The sequence below is a fragment of the Pantherophis guttatus genome, chromosome 8 (assembly GCF_059756535.1).
Source record: "Pantherophis guttatus breed Tessera chromosome 8, ASM5975653v1, whole genome shotgun sequence".
Classification (NCBI taxonomy): Eukaryota; Metazoa; Chordata; class Lepidosauria; order Squamata; family Colubridae; genus Pantherophis; species Pantherophis guttatus.
The window spans coordinates 59,693,695-59,717,299 of record NC_142070.1 but is presented as its reverse complement, the minus strand read 5'-3'; the positions used below and the strand labels follow the sequence as shown (position 1 = coordinate 59,717,299).

The 23,605-nt window shown below is 45.9% G+C and overlaps 1 protein-coding gene across 1 annotated transcript in view; it reads left to right on the top strand.

Annotated features, from left to right (window-relative positions):
* The window catches only part of TMEM128 (transmembrane protein 128), a 67,544-nt gene that overhangs the window by 20,033 nt on the left and 23,906 nt on the right, over positions 1-23,605 (top strand). The window contains exon 2 of the mRNA XM_034432908.3: positions 14,179-14,320. Within this exon, the coding sequence (XP_034288799.1) occupies positions 14,179-14,320 (142 nt within the window). The remainder of the gene's footprint in view (positions 1-14,178; positions 14,321-23,605) is intronic.

Here is a 23,605-nt window from a genome sequence, read left to right as displayed (position 1 = left end):
CTTCAGCAGCTTCCTCGTCTCTTTAAGTTTTTTAAGTACTTCTTGCTGCTCCATTTGTGAAAGTGAGGAAAAAGTTTCCAAACAGGCAGAATCAAATGTCTCATCTTGTACCAAGCCAATTGAAGGAAGTTTCACTTCAGCTGGGTCCAACACCCTAACCGACATTTCCTCTGTAACGCTAAATCTCCTCCCTACCTTGGCCAGCCTGCTTTCCCTATTCAGTCCACTTTCCCAGACAGCTGTCCCATGCACTGCCACACTCTCCCTAGGGGCTCTCTGAATTAGCGGAATGGCCTCACCACTAGAAAAAACTCGGGTTGGTAAAATTTGATAATAAGCCAAAAATCCTCTCATTCGCATAAGCAGGCTTGGGAAGAGCTGTTGTTTGAACTTAAAAAGAATTCTGATATAATTATCACGTTGTGGAAGATGTTCATATGCTGCCAAATCTACTGCCCCCTTGTCACACCGAGTAAGCTGTGACAAAGAGGTCACTATCTGTTTTTTTGAAGACCATCTACCCACATTTATCTCAGAATTATATATATTCAATACAATCTGTTCCTTCAATAATCGCCTGTTTCCCCCCCCCCCACTCTTGTACCGTGGGATTTCAGGTCCAACCAGCTCACCATCTCTTGCTTTTTTTCCATGCTTACAGTCAATATATTGTCCGCTTGTTCTTTCCCTCGGTTGCACCATCTGGCCAGGTCGTTCTGTCTGACAGCCAGTTGAACGTACCTGCGGCTTTTTCGTCTGTGCCGCAGAAATAAGATTGATCACAGAGTCCAACTTTAAACGCACCTCTGCAAATTGGTCAAAAATGGCCAAGACTGTCTGAGAAGTGAGCATACTGTGTTGGCTAATGAAATCCCTTGTACTGACATTTAGCTGGTTTTCAAGTCCTAAAGCTAATTCACTATGGTTGTAAAACTCCGACTCTAAGCCCTTGTCCCGGCCTGGAGCCGATTCACCCAAAGTTGCTGAGTCATTTATCGTCAAATTACGCAGAGGGGTTCGCAGGCTTCCCAGCTGACTTCCTGATTGATTCTCCTCTGCCTGCAATTCCCACTCCAGGGGGGAATCCCCAAACAATGCCAAAACATCACGGCTAACCGGCAGGGAAAGGGGGGAGGATGCACGACCCACTGTTGAGTGCAAAGGCTGGCAAAATCCGTCAATCTTCTGTTGCTTTTGAGGATTGGTTCCAACTTCCTTACTGTTTGGTGAGCAATATGCCGTCTTTCTTTTCTTCCCCTTGGGAGAGGCCATCCGGACTCCAGTCAAACACGGCTGCAAAGGTTCTTCCCGGGAGCGTCTGCAGCCAGCCAGTTCTTTACTGTACTCGTTCCAAAAACAAACAGCTCAAAATCCCCTCCGAGGTTAGGGTCCTCCACTGAGGTTTGTCAACAAGTCCGGTAATCCGAATTTCAGGCCTTGCAAGGAGAAGTCGCAGGAGTAGCCTAAGCCAGGAATGCAGGTTGTAGTATTGTTAAAATATGTCTAAAACAAACAGTAGCCACACTATATGTGCTTTGTAAAAGTCCAGAATAAATTAAAAATAGATTAAAAATGAATTAAAAATATAAAAATACTTTAAAAAATACTTTAAAAACGTTAAAAAGAAAAACCTAATTTGCTTTTGGGAGAGCTCCTTACAGCCGTTGCTCACCTACTTGCCAAATTCAAAAACCTAGCATTTGTGCACCACCTTTTAGTTTCTCATCTTCCCAGTCCACATGCGAACCAACACTCTTTTGGCTATACCGTCTTCCACTGCTACAGACAAGTGGAAATTCTTTTCTTAAACCAGGCAAACATAACACTAGAGCATCACTATATTATTACTTTCTTCAACTCTTCAAACCTTTCTTCCAAACAACTTAGTTTGGAATAAACTATCAATAAATCAATAAAGTATCAATAAATACTCAACTCTCCCCACTTCGGAGGAATCACACCACACCTCTATCACAAATTAGCTAAACTATTTCCACAAGCTTCAAAGAATTGCAAAGCTTAATCTAAATTCACAAGTCTAAACCGCAAGTCTATACAGACTAACTTACAGGTAACTTCCTAGCTAACCAGACCAAAAGTCCATCTTTACCTTCTACCAGTAATTCTTCCCTCAAGGGAACATCCCTTATCTGGGCAACACCAAGCTAAAATAATATATTATATAATATATCAACTATTCCCCAAGCTATCCAGTATCCAGACTATCCTAGAAATCTCTCTCTCAGCATTCAAAATCATTCAAAATGCACAGACATAAAGACATAAAAGAGGGTAATAAAAAACTTCAAAAAGCAAAAGAAAATCACCTAATAGAGGTACTCCGGGTCTCTACTCCCAAAAATAATTGTTTTAAACTTTCAATGTCACTTCTCTATTATATAGATTTATTTAAACACCTCAAACATTTCACCAACAAAAATAAAATCAAAACTCAGAGCAGGACAGGAAATATATCTGCATAGCTGCCAATGCAGTCAGAAACAATGCAGCAGGATCAAATCACCCATTTGCCCCTCCTTTTTCTCAGACAAACTCAGCAAAGGAAAAAAAATGTGTAAAAGGGAAAACAAACCTCACCTCCCCCCCCTTTCCTATTTCTCTTGTTCAGAACAAAAAGAAAGGGGAAATATAGGGAGGAAAAATACTACTCCTGTCTCCTTTCAACATCGTAAATACCTCTTCCTAATCCTACTTCTCCATAGGATCTCTCTCATCTCTCACTTGCTCATTCAAACACGTTGACAACAACTACAACAACAAACTCTTGCCACTCACTATTTCATTATACAAAGGGAGATCTCTCGGGGGTTCAATGCACAGGCATTCACAAATATCAAAATCACCTTACCACCCCCATGTGAGGGCTTACCACACACACTCATATTTATTCTGCAATCAGACCTTTTAGTGTACTCCAACACACACATGCTTTCTCCCTGTCAATTAGCATAAATACTTCAGGGAGCTTTATTATTATTCTCAGTATTAATTTTTTACAAGACAATGAGCTCTATTAAACAACTCCCATTTCACATACAGACCATTTAACAACATTTGCAAACCTGGAATAAAACCTGAGAAGGTTTCATCCCTTCAGATACCCATTTCATTTCCATCCTTGACATCTTATAGCCTATTCCTCAAGCAGTGGAAAACTTCAGGATGCGGTTTTTAATCAAAAACTTGATTACGGGCCCTAACCACCACCCGTTTTCCACAGCTCCAAGCTCAGGCCAAGAAAGTCACTTCATTCGCCGGCATACACATATCACTATCACATCTCATTAATCAAAGACAAATTATTCACATTCAACCTCAAGTAGGAAGAACAATAAACCTTCCTTACTATATTCCTACAGAGTTTTCATTCCTCATCCAAAAATGAGAAAGATCTGTATACCAAGCTCACATCCCAGAAGAGACAGTGCATCTCTCCCAAGCAGATTAATATCTGCTTCTGGAACAAATATCACATCCAAATGTGTAATACACTTTCCACAACTCAATTTCATATTCTTCTACAATAGCACATCAAAAAGTATACCCTTGACACCCCTTATTTTAATACTTACACCTGTGGGATGCACTCCTCTAGGCAATTTACAAATAGAGGTTCTAGTCGCACCCGTATCTATTAGAAACACATAATCTTCCTATCTTCCTCTTCTGGACCCACTAATCATCCTCTTTTCAGGACAAGCTCTAGCAAAATGCCTCTCCTTTACACACACAAAACACTTTTTGCTTTCCAATCCACCAACACTAGGCTTTTTTCCACTGGAGTAATCCTCTCCCAATTCCAGGACGCTGTCGCTGCATTGCAACAGAAGTTTCACAAAGCCTTTTCCTCGTCCACCTAACTCCTTTCCCTCTCCTGTCTGTTTCAACACAGACACCATCATTTGACCCCCTTTTTTTTCTTAGTCTTTGTCCTCGTCCCTATTCACATAGACCCTTTGAGCTTCTTTCAACAGAGCAGCAATATCAGTAGTAGCCCAATCTTCAAGTTTCTGTATGTCTGGCCATGATTTCATCACAAATTTCATTTTCATTAAGGACTCATAAGCCGGCGTTTCAGGAGAAAGACCAGAGTACTTATTTAAATTGTCCTTAATATGTTCCAGAAACACAGACGGTGTTTCTTCCCACAACTGTTCCACCTCAAAGACTTTTGTTAAAGTTTCTTCCTTGAGGTACAGCTGTCTTAACTCCCTGAATTATAATTCTCTTCAGGTCCTCCATTTGCCCCCGGTCAGCTAAATTAACTAATTTAGCTAATTTAGGATCAACTAATGGAGACTTAACATCGGCAGCACTTGGGTTTTATCCCAAAAAAGCCATAGCTGCCTTTCGAATTTGTGACCTCTCCTCAGGGGAGAACAAATAACCCAATATATGCTGTAACTCTGCAAAAGTATACAGATTGGGTCCCAGGAACAAATCCAATGACTCAGACAACTTGATCAGATCCGCCCATAAAGACGGCATGTTGCTTTTATAATCTCCCAGATCAGAAGATGTCAAAGACACATCACAAAAGCCACAATACCATTCGGCATTCCTCTTAAAGGAAACATTCCTTTAGTTTGTGAACATGTAACACGAGGAGAAGTGGATGGATTCTGTTTCACAGTTACTGACAATTCATCCAACTCCTTCTCCAGCTGCCTATATTACTGCCCTGCCGAAGTCTCTTCCCTACTGCTCCCAGCAGCAACATCAATTCCACTTGGATTATATGAAGGAGGGGGAGGTGGGCATGTAGCATAAGCTAAAGGATCCCAGCCTTCCTCTTCTTCCTTCCCATACAAAACTCTAGAACTTCTCGGGGGAGAAGGGTCATACTACTGAACATGGAACCGAGGTTCAACATATAACAATTGAGCTTTCAACTTCCCTTTTCACCAAAACTTTCTTCAAAGCATTGCTTCAATATGGGTCTGACTCCCCAAACTTACTCCACCTATAATTAGGCTGTATCAACACAAACGTCAGCCAAACCTTTTTACAATAATTAATCATAGTCACCTTATCTAATACCTTTGTATAAGCTTTCAACCAATCCTCTGACCACTGTGTTAACAATTTCCCTAATGGAGATATGGGGGATGGAGGGTATTTCAGTCTCAGCAGCACTTTTCCCTAGTAAAAGCCCCATACTTTCCCTAGCCTGTATTATACTAATTATACACACAAATCATACAGGGCATACACACACAAACATACACAAATCCAAACCACCAAAAAGAAAACATATACTCACTCCTAGTGCACCATAGTCGTCAGGAACGTTCCTCTCTGTCCAGGCATTCACGTCTCTGCCTCAGAGTACATAGAAAAGCAATTCCAGCTGGAAAGGAAATAACCCTATCTCACTGAAATCAGTGTGTGCGCACTTATCAGGGAGTTCCATTCCAGACAGAACATTTTCAGGTCCCTGTTCGGGCGCCAATTGTGTTACACAGGAAATACCTGTTATCTTTTAAAGAGGATACAGAGACTAAAATAAGCATTGGACAGAGTTTATTTACTTTGCAAAGGGCCTTTCTCTCTGGAGGAGAGGAAAGACGAAAAAACAACAAATTACACGGGTTTTTATAGTCTTCAGGATACATCAGAATACACGTCAACAAAGTCCCTTGGGAATCAGTTTCAGATCTTATATAACATATGTAGTACATGATTCACCCTGGAAATTCCCCAATTCCCAACAGAAATACCCCTCAAAAACATCAATTGCGTACTTCCCTTTTCTTAGAACAAACCTCAAAACAATCCCATTTCAGTACTTTTCCCAGAACATCAGCTTCCGTCAAAACAACTGCATGATACATATTTCCTTCAAGATAATCATTTCAGAAAATCCTTATTATGTACTTTTTGTCTAGTTATATAATCAGGTTATACAAGGTAAAATAAGGCACTTAAAATGGTGTAACTCAGGTTATACTTTTTACAGGAATAATTCTTATATTTCTCACAGTGGCTTTTAAAGATCTCCTTAAAAGAGGAGGGGAAAAAAATGGCTTCTAGACAAGTGAAACCAGGAGTTGCTAAAGGAGGGGGAGGTTCTCCATTTGTGTCAGTGGTGACACAGAAAGCACAACTTCCGGCTGATTTGCAGAGCCAGACTCAGAGTCAAGATGCAGCACTTAATGATTTTAAAGAATTTATGAAAGAAGCCATGAGTGGATACTGAAAGTAACGAACCTAGCAGAAATGGCGAAAATCTCAGCGTACTTGAAGGACTATACACAAGAAAGATATGTATCAGAATGGAGAAGATGGATTGATTATATTCAAAATAAGTATCAGACAAGAAAATATCATATAGTTTAGGATTGAATGTTAAATATTAGAAGTATTTAATTATCTATAGTGGAGTTAAGGTTTCAGAGGGGGAGTTAGTAGTCTGAGGATAAGTAGCTTAATCTAGATTATGATTGCTAAATGAAATACCTTGTTTTTTGCTCTGGGAAGTCTGGGGGGGAGGGTGGGATGAGGGGAGGGAAAGGACGGGGGGAATGTGGGGGGGAAGAAAATTTTTGTTTTTTGTAAAACTTTTCAATAAAAAAAAATCTCTTCAAATCTGCTTTTATCTGATTTAATAATTCAATATAATTGTCCTTCTTAATCGATGTGCATCTTGCTGTCAAATAAATCCCTAGATAATTCACCTTTTTTACTAATTGTATATTTATTCCCTTTCTGTTTATTTGTCATATTTTTAGCAATCATTTTGGTTTTCTCCTTACTTTTAGTTCAGCTATTTCTCCATATTCCTCCAGTACCTCCATAAGCCTCAAACCTACTTTTTCCCTCCCACAAGAAAGTATGCCATCCTCTTTGTAGATCGTACCCCTCTAATGACAATATTCTTTTGTTTTTTAGTTTCATCTGATCTTTAATCCATATCAATGAAGTTGCTTTGTAATATGTTTCCCAGTCTGGGAGTGCTAATCCTCCTCTCTCCCTCGTGTCTTGTAAATGTTTTACTTTGATCCTTGCTTTCTATAAGTTTGTTAAAATCTTTGAAAAAGTTCTTCCCCCAATTTTATCGGTATCACTTGGAATAAAAATAACATTCTTGGTAGCACATTTATTTTGATTGAGGCTTTCTTCCCAAGAAATGATAACTGTAGTTTCCTCCAAATTTCTAGATCGTTCTTTATCTGTCTTGTTAATTTGTTGTAGTTGTCTTCTCTAATAGATGATCCTTTATTTGTTAGCCATATTCCTAAATATTTTACTTTTTTTGTCATTTGTATACCCATTCTTTCTTCTAGTTCTCTTCTAGTTCTAGTTCTACAGTCCTCTCTTACATCATTCTCTGTTCAGTCCTCTGTTCAGTCCTTTTTTTTTCTCCTCTTGTCTGCCACTTAGCCTCCACTTCAATTCTCTTCAAATATAGTTTTTACTGCCACTCTCCAAAAATGTCTCAAGTATCCAATTTCAACAATTTTAGATAAAAAGTTCCAAACTCGTTATTTTCCAACTCTGCTCCATCTATACTTCCATTAGAACCACCACTTCTCCAATCACCCCTCCAGTTCTGCCGCTCGTTATCTCTTTTCCGATCTTTAAAGCCTTCTGTCAATCTCACAGTCCTGATCCAATGCACCATCTTCTAGAAAATCTATTTATTTTGTAGTCAACACCTCTCTCAAGCCTCAAAATATATCCATTGGAATTTTCTTCCTTCTCTCACCTGCTCTCTCGCGTTTCGCGCAGTCACTACCTGTCAAAGTTCCTTCTTCCGCTCCTCTTCCTTTTCATCACTGCGTTTATCTGGCTGAATTTCTGCCGCTGGTTTTGGAGCCTCGATCTCTCTGCTTCCCCGTCCCACAATATAGCTGTACCTCACTTCTTCTTCTTTTTTCTTTTGAGTCTCTTCTTGTACTGTTGTGATCTGTTGATTCAATTTTCGCTTCCTACTCCTCGGCTGTCAGCGCTTCAGGCCAGCCAAAATGGCTGGTTTTTTCCCCATCGGAATTAAGAGATTTATTCTGAACCTTCGGGACAATTGCTTTCCCCCCCCGAGGTCCTTGAAGATTCCTCTTTTTTCTATCAACTCTCTGGGATCAATAGTGCCTAATTAGGCTTCCTGGTTGGGAATTTTGGAGCTACAAGAAGGGAGCCCTTTTCTCTCGTTCCATGCACACTGACGTCACCGCCGGAAGTCCGCCGGTGTTTTATTATTCTTTTGTTTTTTTATTGCCTCTATTAATTCTGGCATCCTTATTTTTTCATTTAGCATATTTTTTGTTTCTTTTGAAATTTTAGGCAGCAAGGCTTTCCTCAAACACTTTATTGCTTTATCTTCCGTATAACTATCTATATCATCATACAGTTTCTTATAATATTCCTGTACTATATTCTTTTTCTCCTCATTTTGATACCATATCTCTCCTTCCTCATTTTGTAGTTTACTAATCCATCTTTTCTCCTTATGTTTCTTCAATTTATATGCTAACCACCTCCCTGGTTTATTTGCATTTTCAAAGAAGTTTTGGTTAGTTTTTTTATATCTCTCACCAACTCCTCCTTCTCAAGTGTATTCAGTTTATGTTTAATTAAATCCATTTGTTGTTTTAGCTCCCTTTTTTGAGGCTCCCTCTGTACCTCTGCTTTGGCTCTTCTATTTTCTTCTAGATGTTTATGTCGCTGTTTCTTCTAATTCCTTTTTTTAATTTGTTGCTTCTATAGTCTAATTCTTTGTCTACTATTGCATTAAAGTCTTTTAACAAACAAAGGTTATCACATTCTACATCTCGAATAATATTGTGCAGTTTGTTATAGAACTGTTCCTGCCCCCCATTGGGGGCGTACAGTTTTGCTAATAGGATCCGTTTTTGGTTTATTATTATTTTCCAGTGCGCTGCTCCGACAATCCATGCATAGGTTAATGTCTCATCTATTTGCTTGAGACTGAATGTTAATTTTTTTTCAAATCCTTGGCCACGCCTCCTGTGCTCCGTTGTCTTCAGTCTTTTTCATTCAGGTCTATCTGATGAGACCTGAGTGGCTTTCTCTGGCAAATAGATTGTCAGATTCCTCTGCTTGGATTGTCATCCTTTTTTCTTTTTTTCTGCTTTGGACTTTGTTTCTTTGGATTCTGCTGAAGGAGCTGAACATTGGATATCGGGTAGGAGATTGACAGCCCTCTCCTTTGCTGCCGGCAGTGTTTTAGGAATCCCTGGGGCTCCAGGCCACCTTCCACCGCCCGGACTTCCTTGTGGCAGCATTCCGGAGTTCTTTCCATTGTCTGGGCACCTCCGTTGATTTCTTTGCAGCCAGTGGGTGAGCTGGTTTTCCGGTCAGCCGACACAACCGCCTCTACCTTTCAGCTCCAAAATCGTTGGGTAGCTCCGGAGTCACTGCCCAGGGATCTGGGGCAAACTCCGAAGACCAGGTGTGGCTTTGCGGCTCTTGAGTGTCTTCAAATAGCCTTCACACCATTTTTTACAGCTGGCAAACGGTCCATGAGGAAGCGGTTTGCCACTCACGCCCGCCATTTTGTTTATTGCCACGGCAGCGCTTGGAGAGGCTTGCTTGCCTCGTGCCTTGTTTCTTTGCAGTTTGCTTGGCTACCTGTCGTTAAAGACTTGTTTGGACTGAGGAAGTGGGAGCCTTGAGGTGAAGCGGCGTTTAAGTGTCTGGTTTGACTCCAGCACCTTAATTCCTGGTGCTCCGGAGGCCTGAGCCACCACTGGGAAACGGTGCGGCCTTGCATCGCTATTTCCAGGAATTTAGACACAGCAACGAGGAAGGACAGGTTTCCCTGCGTTGGTGTAGGGGTTTTTCTATTTCTGTCCCTTCAGTCCAGTCTCTTTTCAGAGCTGGCATTGGGTGGCTGGTGTCCTTGGGAGCTGTCTTTTACCACTTACTCTGTGGAATGATAATCTGCTGGACCTGTTGGACTAAAACAGTTCCATCGTTGCCTTCTGCCTTTCTCCTTCTGAGCAGCATTCCTAAGGGGTGGTTATCATGTCTGACTCTGCTCTGTCTTCTGACATGGAGCAAGTTGCTGGCTCTCCCAAAGCCCATAGGTCCAAGAACTCTGGCTCTAAAAGGGCTAAAAAATCCACCAGGACTGCAAAGACTAGGCCTTCATCATTTGGCTCTTTCAAACGGCCTGCAAGGATTGACAAGGACGCTAACAGGTATCACAAAGCCTTGGAGAGGCAGTTTAATAAGGCACAATGCAATGCTTAGGCTGCAGAGCTGCACAATGCTTCTCCCTCTGGAGCCATCTCTTGTGATCAGGCTGTTATTCTTCCACATACTGGGATTCCTGGCCTACAGGGAAGGGCTGCATCTGAGGCTGGTACTTCTTCACAGCCATTGAATGATGTTTCACAGGCGGACCAGGGGCTGCATAGACACCCACTACCAGTTCACCAGGCCCTATCAGCTACCTTCACCCCAACCGCAGTGGGGCTCCACGCGGGGGGTGGACCCTGCTATGACCAGCCATTGGACATTCAAGCCCTGATTTCTAACGCTCTGTCCAAAATGCTGGCAGCTGGCATTCAACAGGTCGGCCAGGTTCCATTAGTGGCATCCAATCCATAGATGTTAGCAGCTGGAATTCAACAAGGCAGTCAGGCCCCACTTGTGTCCAAACCACAAGTGCAGTTTCCAGAGCATCCTTCTGGCAGGCATGCTTCCCCATCTCAGCAGGAATCCTCACAAGATAATGGTTCCTCAATTGAAGAGGATTACCCGGATGATTTGGAATTCTCTGAAGATGAAGGGTTGCGGCCGGATAGGCCAGCATTCACGGGCCTTTTCCGCCCTTCAGTCTTCAAATCCTTATTCCATAAGGCTAAAGTGGCGACCAATATTGGAGTGGTTGAGGACCATTCTGATCAATCTCAGGGATCAGCTGCTCCGCATGATGACCTGTTTATGGTTCCAAAGCAGGAACAGGAATTCATTCCTTGTCCAAAATTGTTTTCTGAGGTCATTCAAAGACCGTGGAGCCAGCCTGGGTCATTGGCAGCCATGACAAGATACTTTATTATTCTGCTCCCGACCTAGAGGAGCTTTTGCAGTTGCCCTCGGTAGATGCCCCGGTAGCCAGTCTCAAGTCTTTCACTGTTCTTTCCAATGATATAGTGGAAGGCCTGAAGTCTGAGGACAGGAAGGCTGAAATGTCTTTCAGAAAGATGCACCAAGCGGCCACTTGGGCTATTAGGGCCGCTACTTCGGCCTCATTCTTCAACAGCATCAAGGCATTGGTGAGGCAGGTTGTGTCCCAACGGTCAGTTCCCTTACTCCTCTTGTCTCAACTGCTAGGGAAAATGATTTCCTGCATAGCAATTGTGCCCTGAGTCCGCCGACATTCTTGGTCACTACAATGGTTTTTACTGCCATACCAGAAGACGGGGCACAGCAACTCCAGGGCCAAGGTGGTAGTTTCGACTTGTGTTCGTCTGTCGTTCAACTGGTGGAGGTCGACGGCCCTGCAACAAGGGTGTGTGTTCCAGGAACCCAACCACATCACACTAACATCGGATGCGAGCCTCTACAGCTGGGGCGCACATCTTATGTCTCAAATGGCCCAAGGCCAGTGGTCTCCAGAGGAGCAGATGAACAGCATCAATTGGTTTGAGTTTTGGGCAGTGAGACTCTCCCTACGGCATTTTCAGGCTGAAGTGTCGGGTCGACATGTCCTGATTTTAACGGACAATATGGCCACGAAGGCCCGTATAAATCAAGAAGGGGGCATTCAGTCCAGATCTCTGATGGCCGAGGCAGAGAGGTTGATGTGTTGGGCGAAAAAGCACATACTGTTGGTGAAAGCGGAACACATATCGGGTGCTTCCAACATTCAAGCAGACTGGCTGAGCAGGGAACACCTGGATCAGTCCGAATGGCGTCTACATCCTCAGCTCTTTCTGGAGTTGTCTCAGATGTTCGGCATGCCAGTACTCGACCTCTTTGCCCATCCAGAGAACACGCAGCTTCCACGGTTTTTCTCGCAGTTCCCGAGTCTGGGAGCAGATGGTTGCAATGCTCTTCGTCACCCTCAGGGCCTCAGGGGCTGCTTTATGCGTTCCCACCAATACCACTCATTCCGTGGTTGCTACGGAAACTGTTGGCAGAATGAGCAGAACTCCTTCTTGTAGCACCTCATTGGCCACGCCAGTCCTGGTTCGCAGACCTCATAAGCCTCTCCGTGTCCCGTCTCTGGAGGATTCCCCAGGACAGGATTTCTCTCAGCCAGGGGGTCGTTCTCCATCGTGAGCCCCAGTGGCTTCAATTGACCATCTGGCACTTGAGAGGATCCTCTTGAGGAAGACTAACCTTTCAGGGAAGGTGATATGCACCATGCAAGCATCCCCACGAACCGAATTTACGACGCCACGTGATGTGCCTTCTATCGGTGGTCTACAAAACATCATGTCGATCCTACATCAGCTTCCATCCCTGAGGTGCTGGAATTTCTGCAAGCGGGTCTCAACAAGGGATTAGCCCCCACCACACTATGGAGGCAGGTGGCCGCCTTATCGATGGTACTTGCTGGTGATTCCTTTCATACCCTCGCACAACATCCGAGAGGTCGCACCTTCCTTCAGGGGGCTACCAATCTCAGATCCCCAGTAGTGCATTGCTATCCAACGTGGGAGTTGCCTCTTGTCCTTCAAGCCCTTACATCTGCACCATTCGAGCCACTGGGCTCCGTCAGCCTCCGCTTCCTGACCCTCAAGGTGTCCACAAGGAGGATTTCTGATCTGGCGGCCCTGTCCATTCGGAAAGACCTCTGCATTTTCCATTCTAACCATGTAGTACTGGATCCTGCCTTTTTGCTCAAAGTAAATTCTTACTTTCATCGTGCCCAAGAACTAATTTTACCTGATTTCTAACCAGATCCACGCCATCCGCTGGAGGATTGGTGGTACACCTTAGATGTTCGGAGGGCCCTCAGATGGTATATTAAGCAAACTGCCTTGTTCTGAAGGACAGAGGCTTTATTTGTGTCATTTCATCCTTCCCCTATGGGGAAAAAAGTTTCTTCTTCAACAGTGGGCATGTGGCTGAAGGTCTGTATTTCAAAAGCATATGAACTCAAGGCCAAGCCCTTACCAGGACAAGTCTTGGCTCATTCTACTCGCAGTGCAGCCACTATGGCTGCTTGGGCTACCCAAGAATCAGTTGCAGACATAGGGTGGCCTCCTGGACAAATTGGACACTTGTGCTTTTGCTGAGGCATCATTTGGGAGGAGGGTTTTGCAAAGTGTAAACTCCACCCACGGCCCGGGGATCAGTCAGGTCCCTGCCCATGCATGGATTGCCGGAGCAACGCACTGGAAAACAGATGTTGGCTTACCTGAATGTTCATTTTCAGAGCGCTGCGACAACAATCCAGCCTGCCCTTTGGCCTTCACGATCCTGGCTTTCCTGGCCCTGGCCGGGGTAGGTTTTTTCCTGTTGTTTCTCCTGCAGATTCTCCTGTGGACTAACGCCTTCGTGAAAAAGACTGAAGACAATGAAGCACAGGAGATGTGGCCAAGGATTTGAAAAAAAATTAACACTCAGTCTCAAGCAAATAGCAAACTCTATTGTTCTGTTATTGAGATAAAGTATCTCAGGAATTTTACCACCAGAATATGTAATTTTATATGCATGGCTTGAGTGTAGATTAAATGTAAGATAGCTGTTCTCATGGCTTGAATTGGCTCTCATAGCTTTTATGTTGCTTTAATAATTAATGAGATCTAAGAGGATTGAGTAGGATTTCTTTCACACTGCATTGTATCACAGAAACTAACTGGAGGAATGGAACTGTAAATTGAAAATAAGTTTACTGGTATTGTTTGTCATTTTATTTTGACAGGTTAGTTGGTTAGAAAAGGGTTGTTGGATGGGCTTTGGGAGTGGTTTCTTTTTGTAGTTTTATCCTTTTTCTTCAGACAATCCTTTTTCTGCTTCCTGGTACAGTCATTCTAAATCTTCTGGAATCCTGTTGTGTGCTCACAGGATATGCTTTCTAACAGGCATACAAGAAAGTCATGGAGCCTTCAGAAGAATCTGTTTTTCGGTTTAGTAAATTGTAACTAAGAATGAAATGACGAAGTGTTTTGTTTTATTTATTAACATTAGACTTCAGCTACTACATTTTACAGAATAACAGTGGTTTTATTTTTACAGTTCCAGGTACAAGCATGGAGAAAAAGGAGAAGCCTCTCCCTAGGCTTAACATTCATTCTGCATTTTGGATATTATCATCGATAGCTATTACGTATTATGTTGAATTTTTTAAAGCTGTTAAGGAAATTATTCAAAATGAAAGGTAAAGATCTATTTTTATACAAATAAAAGTTGTTACTTTATTTGAACAACATGTTCAGCTTAGATTTTAGTTTGGAAAAAATACTTATTAAAATTATTTGTAGATCCTGCCACCTCTCAGTACATTACTCATGTTACCATTTGAGAAAATAAATTTCTTATTCTAAAATCATTTCAGAGCTAACTCAGTATTCCTATCTATACCCAGATTGCAAAGTTTTCATAGCGGACAGTAACTGAAGTAGTTGGGGTGGGAAACTAGCCAAGAAGACTCATTTAAATGATTTTATTATATACCATGTTTCCTGAAAATAAGACCCTGTCTTATTTTCTTTTGACTGCCGAAAAAACGGCTAAGGCTTCTTTTTGGGAGTGTCTTAATTTTTTCCCCCCATGTACCAGTATGAGGTGGGGAGAGTGAGCTTCGCCTCGCACTAGCTTACGTAATGTTCACATCAGCAGCCATCCATGCCAAACAGCCTCGCGAGGCCGCTCCAACAGCTGTGGCCACCAGGCTGCTTCTGCTGTGTAATTGCGGCCACAAAAAGACCGGGATGCCGAGTGATGCAGCCCACGCCAGCTTACCTAACGTTCGCAGCAGCCATCCATGCAAAACAGCCTTACGACTTCTGCTCCAGCAACCCTGGCCACCGGGCTGCTTCTCTGTAATCACGGCTGCAAAAAGACGGGGAGGCTGAGCAACATGCCTCACACTGGTTTACCTAACATTTGCACCAACCATCCACACGAAAGAGCCTCATGATGGTCACTCCAGCAACCCTGGCAACCAGGCCACTTCTGCTGTGTAATTGCAGCCACAAAAAGTCTGGGATGCCGAGTGACATGCCCTACGCTCCTCTGGCCAGCATACCTAACGTTTGCACCAGCCATCCACAATTTTTTTGCTGGTGTTTATTTTGTCCCGACCTACGTGGCCCGGCGCAACAAAGAAGAGCTGCCTTTTCTTTGCAAAAAAAGTCTCTCATTGCTGGAGGTTTTGGATTCGGTGCTCTTGGGTGGGATATTTGCAATCTCCTCTGTCCAAATATCCCACTGAAGTGACTTATGCCCATTTTTCACCCAGATGCTCATGGCAACATTGCCAGGGTGTCACACGGTCAACATTTAGTAGCTTGGCAACTAACTCATATTTATGATGGTTATAACCCAGGTCATGTAATCCTCTTTTGCGATGACCTGACAGTGTCAGCTTCCAAATTGAGGGATGAAAAAACCACCAAACACTGTTTTGGTTTGTAGGATTTTATCTCCACTCCAGCATGAACTGACCAACAAAGATTGCAAGATCCGCAAAACAATGGAATCAACTCAGGGCTAATCACCCAGTGCTCCCCACCAGCTTTTGAATGTTTCCCACCTCCCCACCCTATCGTGCGCAGCTCCAACCTGTGCATAGGCAGCCGCTGCACAGTTTATCTCACCGCCATGGCCCCTCAGCTGTTGCCGCCATTGTCACCTGTCAGCTGTTGCTGTGGCCGCTTCTCAGCTGTTTCCTCTGCCGTGGCATGGTTGTTGTTTGGTACATGGCCCCGGTGGGCGGCAGCAGGTTGGTTCCAGGCAACTGGCATGTCCGTGGACCCAGTGGGCGGCAGTAGGTTAATCACGGACAGGCAGTGAACTCAGTGGGTGGCAGTCCCAGGCAGGCGGTGATTTGCAGCCGTCCCTGCCTGAATGGTAGCCCTGGAGCTGACATGCGGCCCCCCTACCACGGAGACAGCACCTGGAAGACAAATACTAAAGTGAGTGGGAATGCAGAGGACCCCCCCACCCAGCTTGGCTGGGTGTTTCCAGTGGAATCTAGTGACCAAACACGTGGCATTTACAGCCGTTTGGGGCACCCACAAAGCCTCTGCTAGTGGATAGCCTTTCCATAGTATCAGCTATTGCAGCCATCCCCTATGCCATTGGGAGTCTAAGATACTTTCTACTTCGTAATGTCCACTGTCCACTGTAAGGGGTGAGGGTGGTGGACGAGGGGCCCCTCTGAACTGGGTTGTCTGTGCTGGACGGAGTAAACTGCAGTGAAAGACCGGATGGTTTTAACTTAACAACTGCAGTGATTCCCTTGGCAAGTGGCAGGAAAGGTGGTAAAATGAAGCAGAATTTTTTTTTTTTTTTTGCCTCATTGCAAAAATTGCAAATCTCAACCACTACCCCCAGGCAACAACAATGCCAAATCCCAACCACCACCCCCAGGCAACCATAATGCCAAATCCCAACCACCAGCCCAGGGCAACCACAATTGCAAACTCTAAACCCCCCCCACAGGGAAACTACAATGCTCATGTATGGTACAACAATCAATTTATTCAAATTCAACAATTTATTCAAATACAGTTACAGTATGACATCTTCTGAAGCATCTTCATAACTCTCCAAATCCTGTATTCCGGCCTGAATTTCTTTTGATTCCATTTCCTGTAAAACCATTGGTCCCAATAGCTTATGTCTAGCAATTGAGGTCTCCTTAAATGAGTACCTCATGTCCATGTAATTTGCTTGTAGTGCATTGGCAACACAGGTGTCAGTGATTTTATCCCATGCATTCTTCACCCAAGTCACGACCTCTGGCAGGTTAGCTTCACAATGTTTCCACGCTGATTTCTCTCCATTCTATTCTCAATGTAGTCATTGATTTCCATGTACAGATGGTCCTTGAATAGCTTGTTTACTGCAATGTCAAGAGTCTGGAGATATGCCGTCATTTCTGCAGGAATCATTATATGGACTATTCTCTGTGCAAGGAATTTATTTTTATATATATAATATATATAATTTTATATAATTTTATTTATGATTTTTTTTTTACATCCATAAGTGCTTGGTGAACAGTGTGTTATCCGGGTCAATATGCTTTGTATACAATTCTGATAATATCATTTAAGTATACATAATTCTAATTTTTCAACTTCTCCATACTGTAGAAATGGGAGGTGCCAGGCTGGGTATTCTATGCTCTAGCTCTATGTCCTGAGTTGAAACTTCTGAAGATCCGCCTCCCTGGTGATGTCTCTTCAGTTTGTTTCAACTCAGCCTAGCTCATGGTTGCAACCTTTTCAGCTCCTGAGCTGTGAGTTGAGCATATTTGAATATTCCCTGGAATTTCTTATTTTTCCTTTTTTATTTTCCTTCTGCTTAGACTGAACCTCTTGCTTGGAAAGGTACTGGCTAAAGAGGGCTCTCCGCTCGCGGATTGAGCGTGGGGGGGGGTGGCTGACGGGCTCCCCCCAACCTCCCTAGCCTAGTAACGGCTCTGAGGGGCTAGCCGGCTGGCTTTCGCCCCGGTCCCTCTGTAAACTCTTTGGAAGCCTGAGGAGCTTCGTTTGGAGCCGCAGGAGCAGTGCGCGCCATTTCGGCCTGCCGCGGCGTCCCTTTGATCGCTGCTGATCAGCTGTGAGGCGGAGTGGCATTTTGAACTGTGTTTTTCGCCTGATTAGCCTGGGTGCTGGCTATTTTTACTTAAATTGGAAGCGGAGGAGCCTCGGAGGCAGGGAAGGACTGTGCCAGCCGCCAGGGCCATTAAGGAAAAAAATTGTAAGTCGCGGCAGCTTTCGTTCCCGCGCAATTTCTGGCAGCAATTAGTCCGGGCGGCCTTGATTCCCCATCTGTCCTTGGGCACAGCGCTGGTGGCTCTCCACTTGGCGGATGGGAGTTTGGACTTCTGACCAGAACTTTTTGTGTTTGCGAGCTTGCCTTGCGGCTTGAACTGACTCTATTTCTGGCCCTTAACAGATTTTTTTATTTGAATTGTGGCAGTTGAAAGCGGCCATTTTGGATCTCCGGTGGCCATTTTGTCTTCAATTCAGGCCAGTATAGTTGTGATATTTCCTCACTAATTGAAGGGTTTTTGCCTATAACTGAGAATCTCTGACTTGAGGATCATGGGAGATGCTGATAGGCAAGCATCCTTTTCTGCTGAGGGATCTTGGTCCCCTCTTCATAACAGGGGTAGAGCTGCTTCTAGGCCACGAACTGCCAGCATTGCGGCAGCTAATAAAATTAAGGCCAAGGCTATGGCTCGCTCTGGGCGTTCCAAGGCCGAGGAAAAGACAGCGCAAGTTAGACAGCGTGCCTTGGACAGAGAATTTGCAAAGGCTGCTGCTTCTAATACGACTCCAGAACCCCATCAAGCTCCTGTGTCTGCACATCACCTGCCTGTTCAAAGTGCGGAATCAGCAGCTCCACAGACTGTGCATTCTCCTACTCTGGCAGGGCCGACTAGGCAATGGTCCCCTGAGATGCAGGCCGAGCCTCAGCCCCTCCTAGGGCCTTCTGTGGCTTCCAGTACATGCCCTGAAGCCACCTATACCCCCACAGCGGCTGGCCTTCGCCAGGGTGAGGGGGGGGAGCAGAATGTTTCTAACTCTATGAAGTCCTGGGTAGAGCAGGCAATTAGGCAAGGCATTGCAGAGAGTATGCAACTTCAATTGCAGATGTTTGCCCAAATGTACGCTTTCAGACCTCAGGTAGAGATTCAGGGCTTTATTGCACCTCAGGAGGACTACCAGGACCAGATGTCCCCTTCACCATCCGAATTGGCTGACTGAGGAGGATTACCGGGAGGAAGGGGAGATTTCTAATGGGGATCAGGATCTGCCCCCTAGGTCCCCCTTTAAAGGGTTGTTTAATCCGGCTCTTTTGAAGCCCTTACTGACAAAGGCCAAAGCTACCGCTCGTTTGGGTCCCGATCCTTCCCTCTCGGGTGCCAACTTGGGTAGTGGTGAGCAGGATGATTATTTGTTCACAGAGCAGGCCGTGGAGGCAGACACTATTCCTATTCCAGGAATGTTTTTGGACATGATACGTAGGCAGTGGACGGCCCCTGCTGCAGCCCCTCGGGCCTTGGGTCTGGATAATCAATTGTTTACGGTTGATTCTGATATGATTAAACTGTTGGAGGTTCCCAAGGTAGATGCTCCGGTTGCTGCACTCACCTCTTCTTCCGTGTTGCCGCCTGACGCTGAGGATGCCCTGAAGGCGGAGGATCACCGAGAGGAGACGGCGCTTCGTCGTACACATCAGGCTGATGCATGGGCCGTGAGAGCATCTTCTGCAGCATCCTTCCTCACCAGAGTATCTGTTAGGTGGCTTCGCCAGCTGCAGGGCCACTTGGCGCCGGATGATGTTCAGGCCCATCAAGACCTGTCGAAAATCCTAGCAGCTGCTGAGTATACGGCAGATGCCACCTTGGCGGCCGCCAGGTTCTCTGCCAGGGCCATGGCCACATCCATCACAGTTAGGCGCATGCTTTGGCTGTGTCATTGGCGCATGGATGGGAAGAACAAGTGGAAGCTGGCTTCAGCTCCATTTGAGGGAGGTTTTCTGTTTGGGCAAGCATTAGATCCCTTGCTTATAGAGACGAGGGATAAGAGAAAGATACTCCCGTCCCAGGGCAGGCGAACGGATTTCTGTTCTTCCCCTTACTTCAGGCGGCCCTCCTTTCACCAGGGGGGAGCCAGGCCAAGCTTTCCCCGTCAGCAGCGGCCCTTTCACTACTCCAGGCCTAGTTTCAGGCCAATAGATCGACCTTCTCCCGTGGTCGCCAGCAGCAGCCCACCAAGTCCTTCAGGGGCTCGGGCGGCAGAGGGGCTAGGAGATCAAAGTGACTGCCTGCCTCAGGCTCCTATTGGAGGCAGGCTTGCCTTGTTTGCAGACCGCTGGGACGACCTGACAACAGACAATTGGGTTAGGGAGACCGTAAGAGCAAGGCTATCCCTCGAGTTCCTTTCACCCCCTCCGAGGAGTTTCCTCCGTTGCCCTGTTTCTGGAGACCCGTCCGGGCTCATGGAATCGGCTATTCAGCATTTGCTGGACATTCGGGCCATCCAGCCGGTTCCACTGGGGCAGAGGGGGCGCGGATTCTATTCCACTCTATTTGTAATCCCAAAGGGCTCCAGGGGGGTGGAGGGCAATTCTAAATTTGAAGGGACTCAACGAGTATATCGTTTACCGGAGGTTCAAAATGCACTCCCTGCATTCCATCTTAGCGGGGATCAGGGAGGGAGACATCTTAGCCTCCATAGATCTGACCGAAGCATACCTCCACGTCCCTATTCGGCCGGAGCATCGTCAGTACCTGAGATTTTGTTATTCAGGTCGTCACTTTCAATATCTTGCCCTGTCTTTCGGGCTGGCCTCTGCCCCCCGTACGTTTACCAAGATTCTTTCTGTATTGGCGGCATATCTCAGGTCTCTTCCCATCAGGAACCAGTTCTATCTCGACGATCTGCTCCTACAGGCGTCCTCACAGCGGCGAGCGGAACAGGACTTGGCCACGACAATAGGTGCACTGAGGGACCATGGGTTCTCTGTGAATCTGGCAAAGTGCCAGCTTGTTCCTTCAACAAGGTTAGTTCACCTAGGGGCCCTGATAGACACGCAGGCGGGGCAGGTTTTCTTGTCCCAGGACAGGCAGGACAGTATACGGGTGCTGATCCAGCTGATTCAGGGGAGCCAGACTGTGCAAGTAGACCAGTTGTCCCAACTGTTGGGCAAAATGATTTCCTGTCTGAACATTGTTCCCTGGGCCAAGTACCATGCAAGACCACTACAGTGGTTCTTGCTCCCGTATCAGAAGGCAGGCACGAGCTCGTCCAGGATCAGGGTGTGGGTGCCGCCACGGGTGCTATGCTCCCTGGCTTGGTGGACATTGAAGGCCATCCACAGGGGCTGTTACTTCAGGGACCCCCACAGAGTAGTAGTGACATCAGATGCAAGCTTGTTGGGCTGGGGAGGACATTGCGGGTCTCAAGTGGCCCAGGGTCACTGGTCACACCTAGAACTCTCCCAGCAGATCAATTGGTTAGAGCTCCGTGCAGCCCGTCTGTCTTTGCAGGCCTTTCTTCCACAGGTGAGAGGGCAGCATGTGCTCCTTCTCACGGACAGCACAACGACAAAAGCCCATATAAACAGGCAAGGGGGGACTCGTTCACGGCCTCTGATGCGGGAGGCAGAGACGCTTTGCGACTGGGCAGAGACTCACCTTTTGTCCCTGACAGCGGACCACATCGCAGGGACGGACAACGTCGAGGCCGACTGGCTGAGTCGGGCCACTGTGGACCCCTCGGAGTGAAGACTCCATCCCAGCCTGTTCGCGGACATCGTCGACCGGTTCAGTCGCCCGGTGATGGACCTCTTTGCCTCGCCATCGAACACCCAGCTTCCCCACTTCCTCTCTTATTTCCCTGCCCCAGGGGCGGAGGGAGTGGACGCTCTGCGGACCCTGTGGCCCAGGGGCCTCTTATACGCCTTCCCTCCCCTACCCCTGATCCCAGCTGTAATTTGGAAGGTGTTGTTGGAGGGAGCGGAGATAGTGTTAGTGGCCCCTCACTGGCCCAGACAGCCGTGGTTCGCCGACCTCGTCGATCTGTCGGTCGCCAGCCCCTGGCGACTTCCCCCGGACAGAGTCTCCCTCAGCCAGGGGCCGGTGCAGCACCCAGACCCACAGAGACTGCAGTTAGCCGCTTGGAGGTTGAGTGGAGGCTCTTGAGGAGGGAGAAGTTTCCTGCCAGGGTCATCAGGACTATGCAGGCGGCCAGACGGCCTTCCACCACGCGCATTTACGAGGCCACGTGGAACAGGTTTGCAGTATGATGTGCCTCCAGACATTTGGGTCCAACTTCAGCATCGGTGGTGGAGGTGCTGGAATTTTTACAGGATGGGTTGGACATGGGACTTTCCACTAACACTTTAAGATGGCAGGTGGCTGCTCTGGGTTCTGTCTTGACATTTGGGGAGTGAGGTTCGCTCGCCAACCATCCACGGGTGAGGACTTTTCTACGTGGAGCGACAAATTCAAAACCTCCTCCACTTCACCGTTATCCCACGTGGGACCTTTCTAAGGTTCTGCAGGCTTTGACTAAGGCACCTTTCAAACCATTGAGGGAGGCTAGCCTTCGTCTTCTCTCGTGTAAGGTAGCTTTCCTTGTGGCCGTCACGTCTGCCCGACGGATCTCGGAGTTGGCGGCGTTATCTGTGTGGAAAAACCTGTGTATTTTCCACTCCAACAGGGTGGTCCTACGGCTGGACCCTGCCTTTCTTCCTAAGGTCAACTCCTTGTTCCACCAAGCACAGGAGTTGGTTCTGCCAGACTTCTGCCCTCGGCCCCAGCACGCCTTGGAGCAGACCTGGCACACTTTGGATGTGAGGAGGGCCCTCCGTATTTACATTTTTTGGACCTCTTTTTTCCGAAAGACGGAGGCTCTTTTTGTCTCCTTCCAACCGTCGACTCTTGGTCACAGGGTGACCTCTTCCACGGTGGGGCGTTGGCTTCGGACATGCATTTCTTCTGCATATGAGCTTCAGGCTCTCCCGGTGCCTCAAGGGATAACGGCCCACTCAACCCGCAGTGCTGCCACAACTGCAGCCTGGAATACTCAAGCGTCAGTCGAAGACATCTGTAGGGCAGCCACGTGGACTTCTCCCACTCCCTTCATTCGCCACTATAGACTTGATTCCTTCGCATTAGTAGAGGCGGCGTTTGGGAGACGAGTTCTGCAAAGGGTTATTGAAGATCCGGGGTCATCGGCCCAGGACAGCTCCCACCCTTAGGGCTGGCCAGTCTTTGGTATATTCCAGCCTGGCACCTCCCATTTCTACACTATGGAGAAGGGACGTTGGTCTTACCGTGATACGTTCCTTCTCGTAGTGTAAAATGGGAGGTGCCAGCCCCACCCTGTCTGTGGCTGTCTGGACCGGCTCTCTTGGTGGAGCATGTTGATTTTGTCTTCCAGAACGGGTACCATTCGCTTCGGCTTCATTGACAGAACTGAAGAGACGTCACCAGGGAGGCGGATCTTCAGAAGTTTCAACTCAGAACATAGAGCTAGAGCATAGAATACCCAGCCTGGCACCTCCCATTTTACACTACGAGAAGGAACGTATCACGGTAAGACCAACGTCCCTTCTAACATTTGTTTATATATAATTATAATATGTTCTATTATATTTCAGTATACATATTATTTTTTTCCCAATTTCTATTTTCTACTACTTTTTTTTAATACTTAATAAAATAACCACCATGTTAAAAAATATTCTATAACCATCATCTCTTGCCCTTTTTAGAATTTCAACTCTTACTAACTTTTTGGTGAATCTTTCCTGCTTCTTCTCAGGTATCATGTTTTATCATGATAAACATGTTTTATCATGTTTATTTAATCTAAGTAATTCCTCTGCCACACCATTTGTCTTGCTGTTGGATGTTAGAGTACCCATCCACAATTTCCCCATTTCTAGGAGATCTTTCTTTTTATTCTCTTTT